Raw genomic sequence first — 13,537 nt, 5'->3', positions numbered from 1 at the left:
CTTTGGAGATGCTGTGTTCTCTGGGTTGAGGATGTGTACACCCTCTGTCAAGTTGCCAAGATAGAATTGTTCAAATTCCACTCCTTTAATCATTTGTGAAGAGCCCTTGCCACAGGCCCAGCCTCTGTGTCTACAGAGAGGAGGAGGGGAGAGCGTGCTGAAGCCACATGGTCCCAGCAGAGAGCACCCTCCTCAGCAGTTCCCAGCAGGAGGGGGGCCTCTCTCCTCCCCGCATGGGGAAGGAGGGGAGCAAAATTTTCTTAAAGGTCATTTGCGTAGAAGATACAGAGAGCTTCAGGCTAGTGGTGCTGGAAACTGTAGATTAGAGGAATTTAGGACAAAATTTCAATCTCCTAATGCCCAATGCCCCCAAGGACACAAGGCTCTTGGGCATAACAAAGCCTATCGTTGTCATGTTCTAAATCCCCTGGAATCCATCTTCCTTGTGGTGACCCTCCCTATACCTGAAAAGCCCAACGTGTGACTCTGCTTGGGCCAGACACCGTACCAGAGACTAAAGAGGCCTCCTCAAAACAGAGGACTCTGCCCAAGGCCAGCAGACCCCTTTATGAACCTAAAGGACCATCTGAAATGGAAGGGCAGGGAGTCACGATGAAGCCAGAGAAGCCCTATCATTGGGATTGGGAGCCAGGTGGGGTCTGTGCCAGGCGTAGAATCCCCCAGGTTCTGCTGAATGGCCAGGATGGAGACCTGCCTTTCCAGTGGCAGTGGAGGCTCCCTGTGTGAGTGGATGAGGCCAGGAGAGCCCACCCCAGGCCTCCTGCAGGAAAGGCCCACTCGGCTGGCCCTAACAATACAACTTACTCACCTCCTTACTCTCCATGCTGAGAAGAGTGAGAGGGCCTGGGGGAAAGTAAGATCATGTAAGATCAGTCAGAGCTTAGATGCATCAAGCCGGTCATCAGTGAGCAGGACATTGGGTGCAGCGGGCTCCCCATCAGCCAGCCTGGGTCCAGGGCTGTTGTCGGATGCTCTGGGAACCTCCCTGGCTGTAGTTTACTCCACTGTGCTCTGTGGGAAATTGCTGACTTTTGTGTTCTGATATGAGACTCTTTGTGTTGGGCTCTCGGGTCTGAACATTTAAGAGTGTCATTGAACACCAACCTGCCCCCTGAGCAGCCAGACTCCCTCGTTGGCGCCTGGGGTGGGGGTGGGAGGGACAGTGCAAGGGCGTGGCAGCAGCTGGCTTCCCTCGCAGCACAGCAGCGCTCTCTGGTGTTTCAGGGCTAAAATAGTGACTAAAAGAAACTTAGCTTGGGATCTGGGCTGAGAAGTTCGATCTGGGCTGAGAAGTTCTGTCTGGGCCTTCACTTTTGCCCTCTGGCTCTAGAGAAGGGTGGGCAAGACTCGGCAATGATAGTCTCCAGTTTTAAAAGTCTTCACATTAATTCAGGAAGCTGAATTACTCCCACTCTCAAAGCAGTGCAGAAATGGATCCTCTCCTTGCTCTGCTTTTTAAAAATTATAAAGCCTGCCAGAGTCATAGGAGACAAGAAAAGGGAAGGAAGGAACAGTGCTACCCAAAGAAACATAAAGTGGATACACCTGAAAATGAAGGCGCTGCCAGACGATGCTGGTTTAGGAAGAAAGGACCACTCAAGCCCAAGGACACTGACCCTACCCGCACTCCAGCTCCTCCTCACTGTTTCCCAGAAATAACGCCTTCAGCCTGTCCACAGCCTTCTGGGTAAAATGCCAGCGGCATCCTCCTTTATAACTCTTAACAAGCTGCTTGAATTTATTTTGCACAGTTAACTGCCTCCTGTCTTGACTGATCCATTAATTTAGTACTTTTCCAGTACTCCTAACATCAACCTCTTATGCAATATTTGTTTCAACATATTGGACTGTTTAAAGCTCTGCTTTCTCTCTTGTCTAGATGTGTTCTTCCTTTTCATAAGTGTGTAACGGATGGCATCTTCATTTATAACTTTGGCTACCAGGAAGCTCAGGCAAAATTGAAATTTAACTATATCAATTATGTAGCCTTTATCGGCCACATATTTTTTAATTGAGATATAATTTTCATGCCATAATACTCACTTTTTAAAAATGTATACTTTAGTGGTTATTAGTATAGTCACAAAGTTGTACAACCATCAACTCTAACTCCAGAACATATTCATCACCCCCAAAAGAAACCCTGTACTCATGAGCATCCCCTCCCCACTCCCCTCTTTCCCCAGCCCCTGGCAGCTAATCTACTTTGTCTGTATGGATTAGTCTATTCTGAACATTTCAGATGAATGGGATCATACAGTATGTGGCCTTTGTGACTGGCTTCCTTCACTTACTGTTTTCAAGGTTGATCCATGTTGCGGCATGAATCAGTATTCCATTGTATGGGTATACCACATCTTGTTCATCCATTCATCAGTCAACAGACATCTGGGTTGTTTCCACTTTATGACTATTATGAATAATGATGCTATGAACATTTGAGTACAAGTTTTTTATGGATATAGTTTTCAGTTCTCTTGGGTATGTACCTAGGAGTGGAATTGCTGAGTCACGTGGTAATTCTACGTCTAGCCGTTTGAGGAACTGCCAGACTGTTTTCCAAAGTGATCAGCTGCATATTTTTGTTCTTTTCTCCAAGGCCTAACTTTTTACTTTTCTTTGTATTTTACTTTAATGTTACCATTATTTTACTGTATTCAAATTATAAAGCTGCCTCAAAATCTTTAAGGGATGAGATAGGGTATAAATACATAAAAAAAGATGCAGAAATTTGCTGGCACCGCTTGTCTGCGCTGCACCACGTGAGGGAAGAACTGAGGGGACCCAGGGAGGAGCAAGGTCTCGCTCCTGTCTGTTCTCAGGGAGCTCACATCTGGCTGGGAGAGGCAGCCAAGGGGTTGTTACTGGAGACATGGGTCACAGGTAAAGTGGGAGGGGGGAGGGGGCAGATAACTTTTCTGGGTATATGCAGAGATAGGAAAGGTTACTTTTGACTAGAATGATCTGTGAAGGTTTATAGAGGGGAGAGAAGAAGCCCTGTGCAGGGACACATCTGTTAATTTGAAGAGAATTCTGAGTATTTTCCAGGGAGCAAAGAGAGGTTCTGCTGTCTTTCTTTGGGTTTCTTGGTCAAAGGCACTGTATTTTCCATCATTCCCTCGACATCTAGCACATTTCAACTGTGTGACCAGGATAAAGGAATTAACTATTCCTGAGCACCTACTACATGCCAGATACTCTCCTAGGCACTTTATATACGTTATCTCAGTCCTCATAATAATAAGTCCATGAAATAGGACTTATCAAAGTCACTGTAATAGCAAATTAGCATCAAAGAGCCCAGGCTTTCTGCACATGCCTGACGGAGGGCACTCCCAGCCCAGGGTCCCCTGGGTCCTACCGTATATCCTGCCAACTGTACCACAGTCTTGGGTTTTTTTTTGTGAGGAAGATCAGCCCTGAGCTAACATCCATTGCCAATCCTCCTCTTTTTCCTGAGGAAGATTGGCCCTGGGCTAACATCCGTGCCCATCTTCCTCTACTTTATATGGGATGCCGCCACAACATGGCTTGACAAGCGGTGCGTTGGTGTGTGCCCGGGATCTGAACCCGTGAACCACGGGCTGCCAAAGCAGAGCATGCGCACTTAATCGCTATGCCACCAGGCTGGCCTCCCACAGTCTTGTTTCTTGAGCTGGGGTCTGCTGCAGTCTTCTGTTGGTCATTCATGAGGGGCAGGTCCTGCCTCCATGTGGAATAGATCCAGTGGTTCCTGGGCTGACTACCATAGAAGGGCCCTGATGGATGTGGAAGTGAGCCTAGCTCTCTCTGCGTCACTCCCTCTTGGAGAGAGTGCTCAGATTCAGGTGGTAATGACAGGCAGTGGGAACACATGCCTGGCCAGGACATGTCCGTTTGGCTTAGATGTCAGAGTTTCACTCCCAAAAGACACTCAGAAGCCCAACCAGACCAATACCAACTGCGGTTTGCCCTAGGAGCCAAAACCTAGGGGGTAGAGGAGGGCAGCACAGGGGTCCCCAGTCAACAGAGCCAGAAGTCACCACTGTCACCTGTCTCACTGCCAGCTGAGCACATGGAAAGTTTATGGCAGCTCCAGACCATGAAAGGTCTACAGGAATCAGGACTCCTCTCCTAATGTTCCTCAGAGGGGACTGGTTGCCCTCCACTTGGTTCAAAGACCAGCCCAGGCAGGGAAAATGCAAATCCTCACTTCTAAGAGGGAGGTGTGGCCTCATCTATCTCCCACGCATGTCTCCGCTAGAATCTCAGTTGAAGGACTGCTTGATAGGGCCAAGTCTTTGCCCCAAGGTGATCTTTTTCTAGACGCAGCCATAGGTCAAACAGATCAGGCTTAAATCCTGGCTGCCCCCACTTATAACATATGTGTGAATTTAGGGAATTTGCTTCAACTCTTTACATTTCAGCTAATTTCATAGAAAATAGAAGTAATGTTAGTTCTTATATAATTATTGTGAAGATTCCAAGAGATAATGTATGTAAACAGTCTGGAACCTGGCTCAAAGTGCCTACTCAAAAAAAATGCTAGCTATGAAGTTGATGATGATGATGATAATGTTTAAGGAAGGATGATTATTTAAAAGTCAGAGAACAGGAAGTCATGCTAACAAGGAACTATTCAGGTTCTTGCCATCTATGTTGCTCCACAGAAAGGCAGAGAGGTAGATTAACAAAGTTTCTGTCCTCTGTAGCGGAGGAAGAAATTTTCCCCTACCCTTCTAGGTTCTTCTGGTTGGTTTAAGAATTAAATTGACACAGATTAATAGAAGAAAATCAAATTTAATTGCATACTTACGGGAACCCCACATACACGAGAGGGTCAGAGACAAAAAGGTAAAATGAGGTGTATACGCCATCTTGAGCTAAAGAATGGGATAGGGGCCTGAGGCTTCAGAGGGAAGAAGGGTAATTCACAGGACGATAAAAAAAGCACATCCGGCCGGCCCGGTGGCTTAGCGGTTAAGTGTGCGCGCTCCGCTACTGGCGGCCCAGGTTCGGATCCCGGGTGTGCACCAACGCACTGCTTCTCCAGCCATACTGAGGCCACGTCCCACATACAGCAACTAGAAGGATGTGCAACTGTGACATACAACTATCTACTGGGGCTTTGGGGAAGAATAAAAGGAGGAGGATTGGCAATAGATGTTAGCTTAGAGCCGATCTTCCTCAGCATAAAGGGGAGGATTAGCACAGATGTTAGCTCAGGGCTGATCTCCCTCACAAAAAAAAAAAAGAAGAAAAGAAAAGCAGATATTCAGTAATTAGAGGTTTGCCCTGTCATAGGGAAAACTGAAATTTCATGAGAAGTTTTGCATTCCAGAAATTGAGTTGGTTGATTGCTCCCTCTCATTGAACTAGTCTCTCAGTTTAGAGAATAGGTCAGTCCAAGTAAACAGTTGTGTCCAGTTTCAGGAGGCAGTGATACAGGTGGGCTCCTAATGTTAGGCCCATGGTGCAAGCAATCAGGTATTTAATAAGAGGCATTTCTATGGAAAGGAAAGAAAAACAATGGTTAATTATTGGAGCAGACTATAATCCCAGTTTCTGAGTTCTGAATCAGGCAGTCAGTTGAGATTTTTAGATGTTCAGCTCGAGGTATTTTCAGATGGAGTGAGAGCAGGCAGTGACAACCTGACAGATTTTCCTAGTTTGCAGTTTGAATGTCTCTTATGATCTTTCTGAGTGGTCCATACAGCAAGAGGTATAAAGATGGTCCATATGTAAGCTGTTGTGGTGATTTCTATGAAATTTATATCAAGTTGTTCAACTTAAGTTTGCAGGGATTCAGGGGAAAAAAGGGCAGTTTTAGTTTTCAGTGATTCTAAGCCAAAATGTGGGAGAAAATTGGATACATTAGTTTGGAGGGCTGTAGCCAGATATTGGAGCAAACTAGAAGAATTCAGGATCCGATCCAGTTTCCTGGTAGTAAACAATACCTTAAAAGACAATGAATAGCACTAGAATCTAATATCTACAAGTTGTATTCTAGTTTCTATTGAAACATAATTTTTTTCTCTAAAATCACCCCATTTCTATCAAAGATAATCAAAATAAAACTAATTTATTTGTAAAATAAGTCTAGTTTCAAGAAACTTGGCCTGTTATTTTTATAAGTGCAGCAAGAATAGTAATTGATCATATAGACTCTTTTGAATCTGCCTTGCTGGAAACTTTCATAAGGAATCTCCACACTGAAATTTTTTTTTTTTTTTTTTTTTTGCTGAGGAAGACTGGCCCTGGGCTAACATCTGTGCCCGTCTTCCTCCACTTTATATGGGATGCCACCACAGCATGGCCTGACAAGCGGTGCCTCGGTGTGCACCCAGGATCCGAACCCAGGCCGCCAGCAGCGTAGCACACACACTTAACTGCTATGCCACGGGGCTGGCCCCCACACTGAACTTTTAAAGGCTTCTTGAGGCCAGGAAACCAAGACAAGGTCTTGCCATCAGATTCAACTGCAATACCTATAGATTTTGGTGAATTTCTCTCTTCTCGACATTCCTAAGATATCCTGAGGTTCCTGCACTTGCCAGAGAGTGACCTTCCTTACTCACCTGGTAAGGCTGCTGGGAACCCTATAAGCAAGGTACCATGCTGATATTTCCAAGTGGCTTTATTGGCTCTATAAAGTCAATCTTGGTTCCTTAAAGCTGTCTGATCATATCTGAGTCTATGCACATTCTTTCTTAAATATGACGTTCCAGTCAAAGCCTTGGTAATATAACCAGTTTCCAATTGTGTCCCATTATAAGGAGAACAGATTCTTATTGAACTTGTGCAAATAACTATATTGCCATGAAAATAAGAATACTCACTAAATTTCTGAATTCTGGAGGGCTCAGGTAGGGAGAAAAAGGTAAGTATTTCAATTCTGCTTATAAAGGTGTAATTTACCAATTGCTGTAGTCATAGTTAGCTTAGGAGAAAAAAAATTCCTTATATATGGAAAACAAAGAATTAAAAAAACAATGATATTTCAGACAAAAAGTCATAAAAATTATAATCATATTTATCATTCAGTCCTATGTAATTATCTTGTTCTGCTTGAATCCAGTTTTTCCATTAGTTCTCTCTACTTTGTTTGATGATTGAGGGTGATAGGAACAGTGATCATTCCAATAAGTGTGCAAGGTTTTCGTTAAGGCTCATATGATTTTCCCAGTGAAGTGGGTGCCTTGATCATTGGAGATTGTGGAAGGTATACCCCCAAGTGGGAAACACATTTTCTAACTATTTTCTTTGCTGTGAGGACATAGCTTTGTGGCAAAGGAGGGCTTTAACCCTTCCAGAAACCATACATACAATAACAAGAACATATTGATAACGCACCCTAAGCAGCAATTGAATGAAGTCCAGCTGCAGGTGTTCAAAGGACCAGAGGAAGGAGTTCTGAGTCTTCTGGGGACAGAAATAGTTTTTCCTATAGTGGGCATGGCCAGACAGAGAGACTCAGAACCCTAATCTATTCCACTGGCCACCAGATGCACCCTGGTAAATGCACCTTCTGGACTGGTGGAGCCCAGAGAATTTTCTCACTGGTCAAGAAGCCAAGCTCTCAGGACATATAACAAGATGGAAGGAAAAACCTTATACCATGAGCTTGCTCAAACAGGGAAACCCTTCCATACGGCAATAGCTGTGAGCCAACTTTGCCTATGGAATTTCCTTTTTATGACAAATGACACAATGGAATAAAAACAGTAACCATCTCTGGGAGGAAATGGATCAATAAAGCCAAGAAAACTCTACCAAATTCCCCAGAGTTGCTTAAGTTCAAGAAACTAGTTTCACAAATATTTTCTTCTGCTAATCTAAATTTAGGAAAGAGAAAAAAAGACTCTTACTACTCTCTCTTCCAATAGACTCTGCAGTAGGCAGAGATCCAGGAGTCTGATGGGGCAAGAACTCTTACTTTCTGCTGGTGCTTGTGAGATGTCCCAGGATCTCTCAGCTGCAGCAGCCTTGGAGGGAGCAGAGTCCAGCTAGGGAAGTTTATCCTGCTGACTATGCCAACTATGGAGGAGGAAGAAATCTTCCTCTACCTTCTAGGTTCTTCTGGTTGGTCTAAGAATTAAAAATTGACACAGATTAATAGAAGAAAAGCAAATTTAATTGCATACATACAGGAACTCCACATACATGAGAAGTTCAGAGACAAAAAGGTAAAATGAGGTATATATACCATCTTGAGCTAAGGAATAATATAGAGGCCTAAGGCTTCAGAGGGGAGGAGGGTAATTCACAGGACAATAAGAAAAGCAGATATTCAGTAATTAGACATTTGCCCTGCCATACAGGTAGCTCATAAAAATTTATTTCTGGTAATAACTCTTATTATGGGCAGAACCCCCAATTTAAATTCTTTAAGGGAGAAGTAAAAGTTTCTCTTGAGCCTGCAGGGTCTCAATTGTCTTTAGCTCAAAATATTCCACATGCCAAAGTAGCACATCCTGGGGAGGCCTGTTCTGAACCCCTTCACCCCCATGGGTACTCTGCAAAGTTATAACAACTCTGTTTTGGTCTAAGACCCAAGCTCAGAGAGGGAGATTTTCCAGGAATCCGGTGGTGTAACTTCTCTCTCTTCTCTTATCAGGGTCATGGAAGTATGAGGGAGCTCCCTTGGCCTCATGATTCTACAAGATTCTTCCTTGGTCCTGTGTACTTTCTCTTTTCCACAATCCAATCCTCTGCTGCTTCACTTCTGAATCTCTGCTTAGGAATAAAGCACCCCCTATTCATTCCCATTTCATGATAATCACAGCCAAAGTGTTTAGAAACCATGGCATGGTGAGTCTTCCTATGGAGTGGTAGGAAGGTCATTAATGAGGTAAGAAAAGATCTGGAAATAACACTTCATGATCCTCAAAAAAGTCAGGCCCTATCCTTAGAAATGAGTTTAGAGGCTGAGAAATGCCTTGGGTGGTTAGGGTTATTGTCTGAAGGCTGGGATGCGAGAGGCACACAGTACTGGTCATTTCTATTAGTCTGGCTTTTAGAAATGACTGTTTAAGAGGGAACCACTGAGGCACATCTCTCAGTTATGCTAAGTGAAGAAGTGGATGGGGATAGGAACAGGTAGCTGGTAAGAATGGGAAACCAGCCAAAGTAGTGATTTTATTGTTTCTCTGGAATTAGCCCTTAATTCCTTAGCCTGTGCTCAGAGCACTTACACACAATTGAGAAAATCTCCTTGAAAGCCAAGTCTAAACAACCTTTAAATGGTCTGTTTTGTATTTTCTGAGCTACCTCTCTGTAGTGGGCAGATCTCAAACAAAAGGCAGAGCTGTTGCCATTGGCCAGATCTCCACCCCTGGGGCAGAGGACCAAGAGTGGACTCTGGAAAGGGCCAGGAGTCCTGTGATAACAGAAGGAGCTTGTTCTTGGACTCCCCCATCTGAAACCAAGAGCTCCAAGGGGCAAGCAACGTCCTTGGAAGAACTGATGCCAAGTGATGCACTGTGGTTCTGAACAGGGCAGGAGCCTACAGCCACCTGCGTGTCCTTCCCAAAACAGGGCCCAGTCTTGGGCTTTTATGGTGTTCTAGGAAAGCTCTGTGGAGTTCCTTGGGTGTGTGCCAGCTCCAGAGCTGCCACCTGCCAGGCCAGCAGAACAGCTCCTTCTTTTCTTTCTTTGGTCTGAATGGACTGTGTCTGCCTGGGGCTGATCTCTGGGCACAATGTGGCTGCGGGGGAACTCAGCCCTGGGCGCTGCGGGCCTGCTCTGTGCTCCTCCAGACCAGATGGATCCTATTTATCATTTCTTAGGGCCCAAGGGTGGCTGAGGGTGTCCTAACACCACTCAGTAACTGTGAACTCTCCACTGTTTCTTGAGAAGCCAATCTTATTTATAGTGGAGAATTGTGGGAAAGGCTAAATGCACCGTGATCCCACATAGCCCCTTGGACGAGCCCTCATCTTCTCCGGGAACACCCTCTCTGCTCCTCACCCCAGGGCCCTTATTTTGGAAATGTGGCATTCTCAGAAGAGATTACCTCTTGGGGCTGGGCATGATATTTCCATGTCATGAGATGGCCTTTGGAAATATAAATCTAAGACTCCTTTAAAATATCATGAAGACTCAACCTTCTATAAGTTTTGGGTGATAAGTCTTGGATCACTTCCCACCTTCTTCCACTCTGACCACTCTTGCTCTGGGCCATGAGGCGAACACCTTTTCCCTTCTCTAAGTGGTTATGTTTGAACTCTAACTACCAGGTATTGATGTAAAAAGTAAATATTAAAGTGAGTTAAAATGCTAACACTCCTCCCTTGTTTTGAACAGGAACAGAAATTCTTGGCAAGTCAGTTCGTATTATATTCTCTACATTAGGAGTGTGCACATTTTTTGCACTTGGCTACATGGTGCTGCCACTGTTTGCTTACTTCATCAGAGACTGGCGGATGCTGCTGCTGGCGCTGACGGTGCCGGGGGTGCTGTGCTTCCCGCTGTGGTGGTGAGTGTGGCTCGGTCCCAGACAGCCCCCTGCTGCAGGCCAGCATGCCTGGAGCCGAGAGCCTGGCGCTGACTCCAGTGTGGCTTGCATGATCTCACTGGAGCTGGCTGAGCCCGGGGCCTTGAAGCCCAGAGAGTGTTTGCCGCGCTATGGGTGGGCTTGTGTGCTGGGGTTTGATTCTCCACTGTCCCACAAAGCCCAGTTCTCAGGAAATCCAGTCCCTGCCTAGGTTCTCCTCACTCTTATGTAGTGGTGGTTTGCAGAGATGGTACTATTGGGATTTGTTGTTTTTAACTCTACCGCCTGCTCTTTTGACACTTTTCTCTCTCTTGGAAATCTTTCTCCTTATGGATTCAACTAATGTAGTTTCCTCAAGCTTCCCCATCACATGATAATTAGCACCTAAGGTGTGCGTGTGTATCTGCTTTGTCTGGAAGGGTGCAAGAATTACTTTTGTTTAATGAGTTGTTCGAGAAATGTTCTCCTCTCTCCTCCCACAACCCTCCAACCCAATTTTGATACATCAGAAGGGGAACAAAGATACTGGCCCCATTAGATACCCTGGAGATACTGGCCCCAGTTTCACCCAACATGATTACGTGGGAGATTTCAGGTGAGAGAAGAGATTAAGAATAACAGAATTAAGTCTCAGCCATGCCCTCTATTTGGGATTTCCCATGTCTTTGGTTTTTCATATTTAAGCAAGGGTAAGGGAGATTTCTTCCACTGTCAGGCCTGGCTCTGTCTCTTTCTCATTAATTCTTCTTGGTTTGGTTACATGATATCAAAATCAAATCTGCTAGCAGTGACTGGTTTTACTGAACTGCTGATCTCTACCTGCTTACACACAATGGAAGTTTCTTTGATCATTTTTTGGAACTCACAGTTTAGACTAGCCCTCATGGCTACCCTGTCCTTTGGACACTGCCTAGGAAGTTGCCTAGATGGTCCTTCATCTTGCTGCAACTGTTAGACAGCCGGAAAGGCTGACAGGTAGCACATCTTGGCCTCATTGGAACAGATGGCTCAGATTGGACCCTCCAAGCTACTGTCTTTTTATGACCTCTAAGACTGCTATGGTTTACCAGTGTAAATTCTGAGCATGGCTATGCATGGGGGGAGAGAGGACTTTTTTTTCTTACTTCCTTGGAATTTGAGAGACAGTGTGTTTAAGGTTAGATACTATTCTGACTTGGAGGTTTCCTCTGGAACCCAGTCTGAGGGTCAGGAAAGCTTCTGGTAAGTAAGGGCAGGCCATTATCTACACAGCCCTGCCTCTAAGGAAAGCACTCCAGATTTACAAGAGCAGGGCAAGTTTCTGGAATGAGAGTTGTCGTCATTATCATCATCACACCCTCTATCCCTCTCTCCACAATCCCCTGCTAACTGAATTTATTGTAAAAGATGTTGGTGGCCAGAGGTTCTCTCAAGACACAAGATAAGATGATTCAAAGTTTATTTTCTGCCTCTTCAGATGAATGATTCTGATAATCTGTGTTCCCTGGCTCTAGTCATTTTGGCATGAGACACCAGTACTTTTAAAATAAGTTATAATCGACTTATTACTGTATCATTCTATCAGAGAGAGAGAGAGAATAAAAATGGAAGGGCACTGATTGACCATAAGAGATTAGTGGGGATTTTAATTTGTGGGGCTTGGATCTCTGTCTCAGGACCAAATATCACAACAAGGAACAGCTCTGATAGGCAGCCTCTTGAGTTTCCAGCAGAGAAGGCCCATCCCATGAGGAGCTGCCTCACTCTTGCCCTAAGGAGAATTCTTTCTTCTGTTGCCCACAGGCTGGTCTGTGAATGCTCCTGGCTGTGGGCACACCGTACCAGGGATAGGACTGCCCCAGATGGAGGGCAGTCCAGGGCCAGCACTAACAAGCTGAGAGCTTGTCCTGAAAGTTTAACAACAACAATCTTATCATTTTCCCATAAAAACAAAATAGCTTTTCTTTTGACCATCTTGTCCTTGAGGATGGGATTTCCTGAAGCAATGCTGATCAGTCCTGGTGGGCTGGGATGAGGTGGGGAATGCTTCAGGCTGCTGTACTCCCTGCTGCCTGCTCAGTATGTGATACAGATTCTCTGGCAACATCCTTCGCCTGTTCAATTTGCATGAAATCTACAGAGAGGCTCTAGTGTACAATCTCATTTGGCATTCCACTAACTTTTGAAATGATCAGCTAGACTTGATTCTTCATGCACCAAAAAACCATGGCAATTCAAAAGTAGAGACTGCAGCAGCCCTGAGTACAGTGGGCTGGAACTGGGAGGGGAACCTACTCAGAGCCACTGCTAGTGGTTTGGGGATTTCTTATGTTCCAAGTTCTCTTTAAAAAGCTTGGCAGTAATTGATCACAAGTATGAATGGAGTACATGTCTAGGGGGTGGGGAAGGAGCCCATAGATGCAACATGGGGAAAGCACTGCAGTATCCAGCTAAGGAACCTGAGGCCAATGATGGCCCTCAGAGCCTGCTAAGAACAACCTAGTTGGGGAAAGATACTGCTCAGAAGTAGGAGTGCCCATGAAGTATACAGTGGCTGTGTAGTAAGACCTCTAATCTGCACTAATACAGTAGCCACTAGCCACATGCAGCTATTTAAATTAAAATTAATTAATAGTTAATAAATTTCCTCAGTCACATTAGTCACACTAACCATAGTAGCCACATGTGGTTGATGGCTACTGTATTGAACAGCACAGATACAGAACACTGCAGAAAGTTCTGGTGGACAGCACAGCTCTAATTACTGGAGGTCAGTGACCTGACGTCATCACAGTTGCCACAGGGACCAAATAAGGGCATATTCCCAAAAATGCAAACTGGGTTCATTTTTCAACCCATGTGCTAGTAAACTGGGGAGGTGAGCTGGGGTTGGCCATTTGATTTCTTTGTGTTTTGCTCTAAGATAATTCCTATTGAGGCTTTGGAGGGGCACTTTAATTTTAGGAGGTCTCTGTATCTTCTACATGTCATTTATTTTCTAGGATAACTAAGTACTGATAAATAAGTAAGGAAAACAAGAGCTGGCAGAAGAATGGCTAAGAG

At 44.9% G+C, this 13,537-nt stretch overlaps 1 protein-coding gene across 2 annotated transcripts in view; it reads left to right on the top strand.

Annotated features, from left to right (window-relative positions):
• SLC22A4 (solute carrier family 22 member 4) overlaps window positions 1–13,537 on the top strand; it is a 56,603-nt gene that overhangs the window by 19,114 nt on the left and 23,952 nt on the right. Inside the window, exon 4 of one of the 2 annotated variants that reach the window (XM_004420220.3) lies at window positions 10,306–10,477. The exons of the other annotated variant lie outside the window; for it this stretch is intronic. Within the exon in view, the coding sequence (XP_004420277.1) occupies window positions 10,306–10,477 (172 nt within the window). The remainder of the gene's footprint in view (window positions 1–10,305; window positions 10,478–13,537) is intronic. 2 annotated transcript variants of the gene reach the window in all.

The sequence above is a fragment of the Ceratotherium simum genome, chromosome 4 (genome assembly GCF_057802395.1).
Source record: "Ceratotherium simum simum isolate JZ-2026a chromosome 4, ASM5780239v1, whole genome shotgun sequence".
Classification (NCBI taxonomy): domain Eukaryota; kingdom Metazoa; phylum Chordata; class Mammalia; order Perissodactyla; family Rhinocerotidae; genus Ceratotherium; species Ceratotherium simum.
This window is presented reverse-complemented; position numbering and strand designations above follow the sequence as displayed.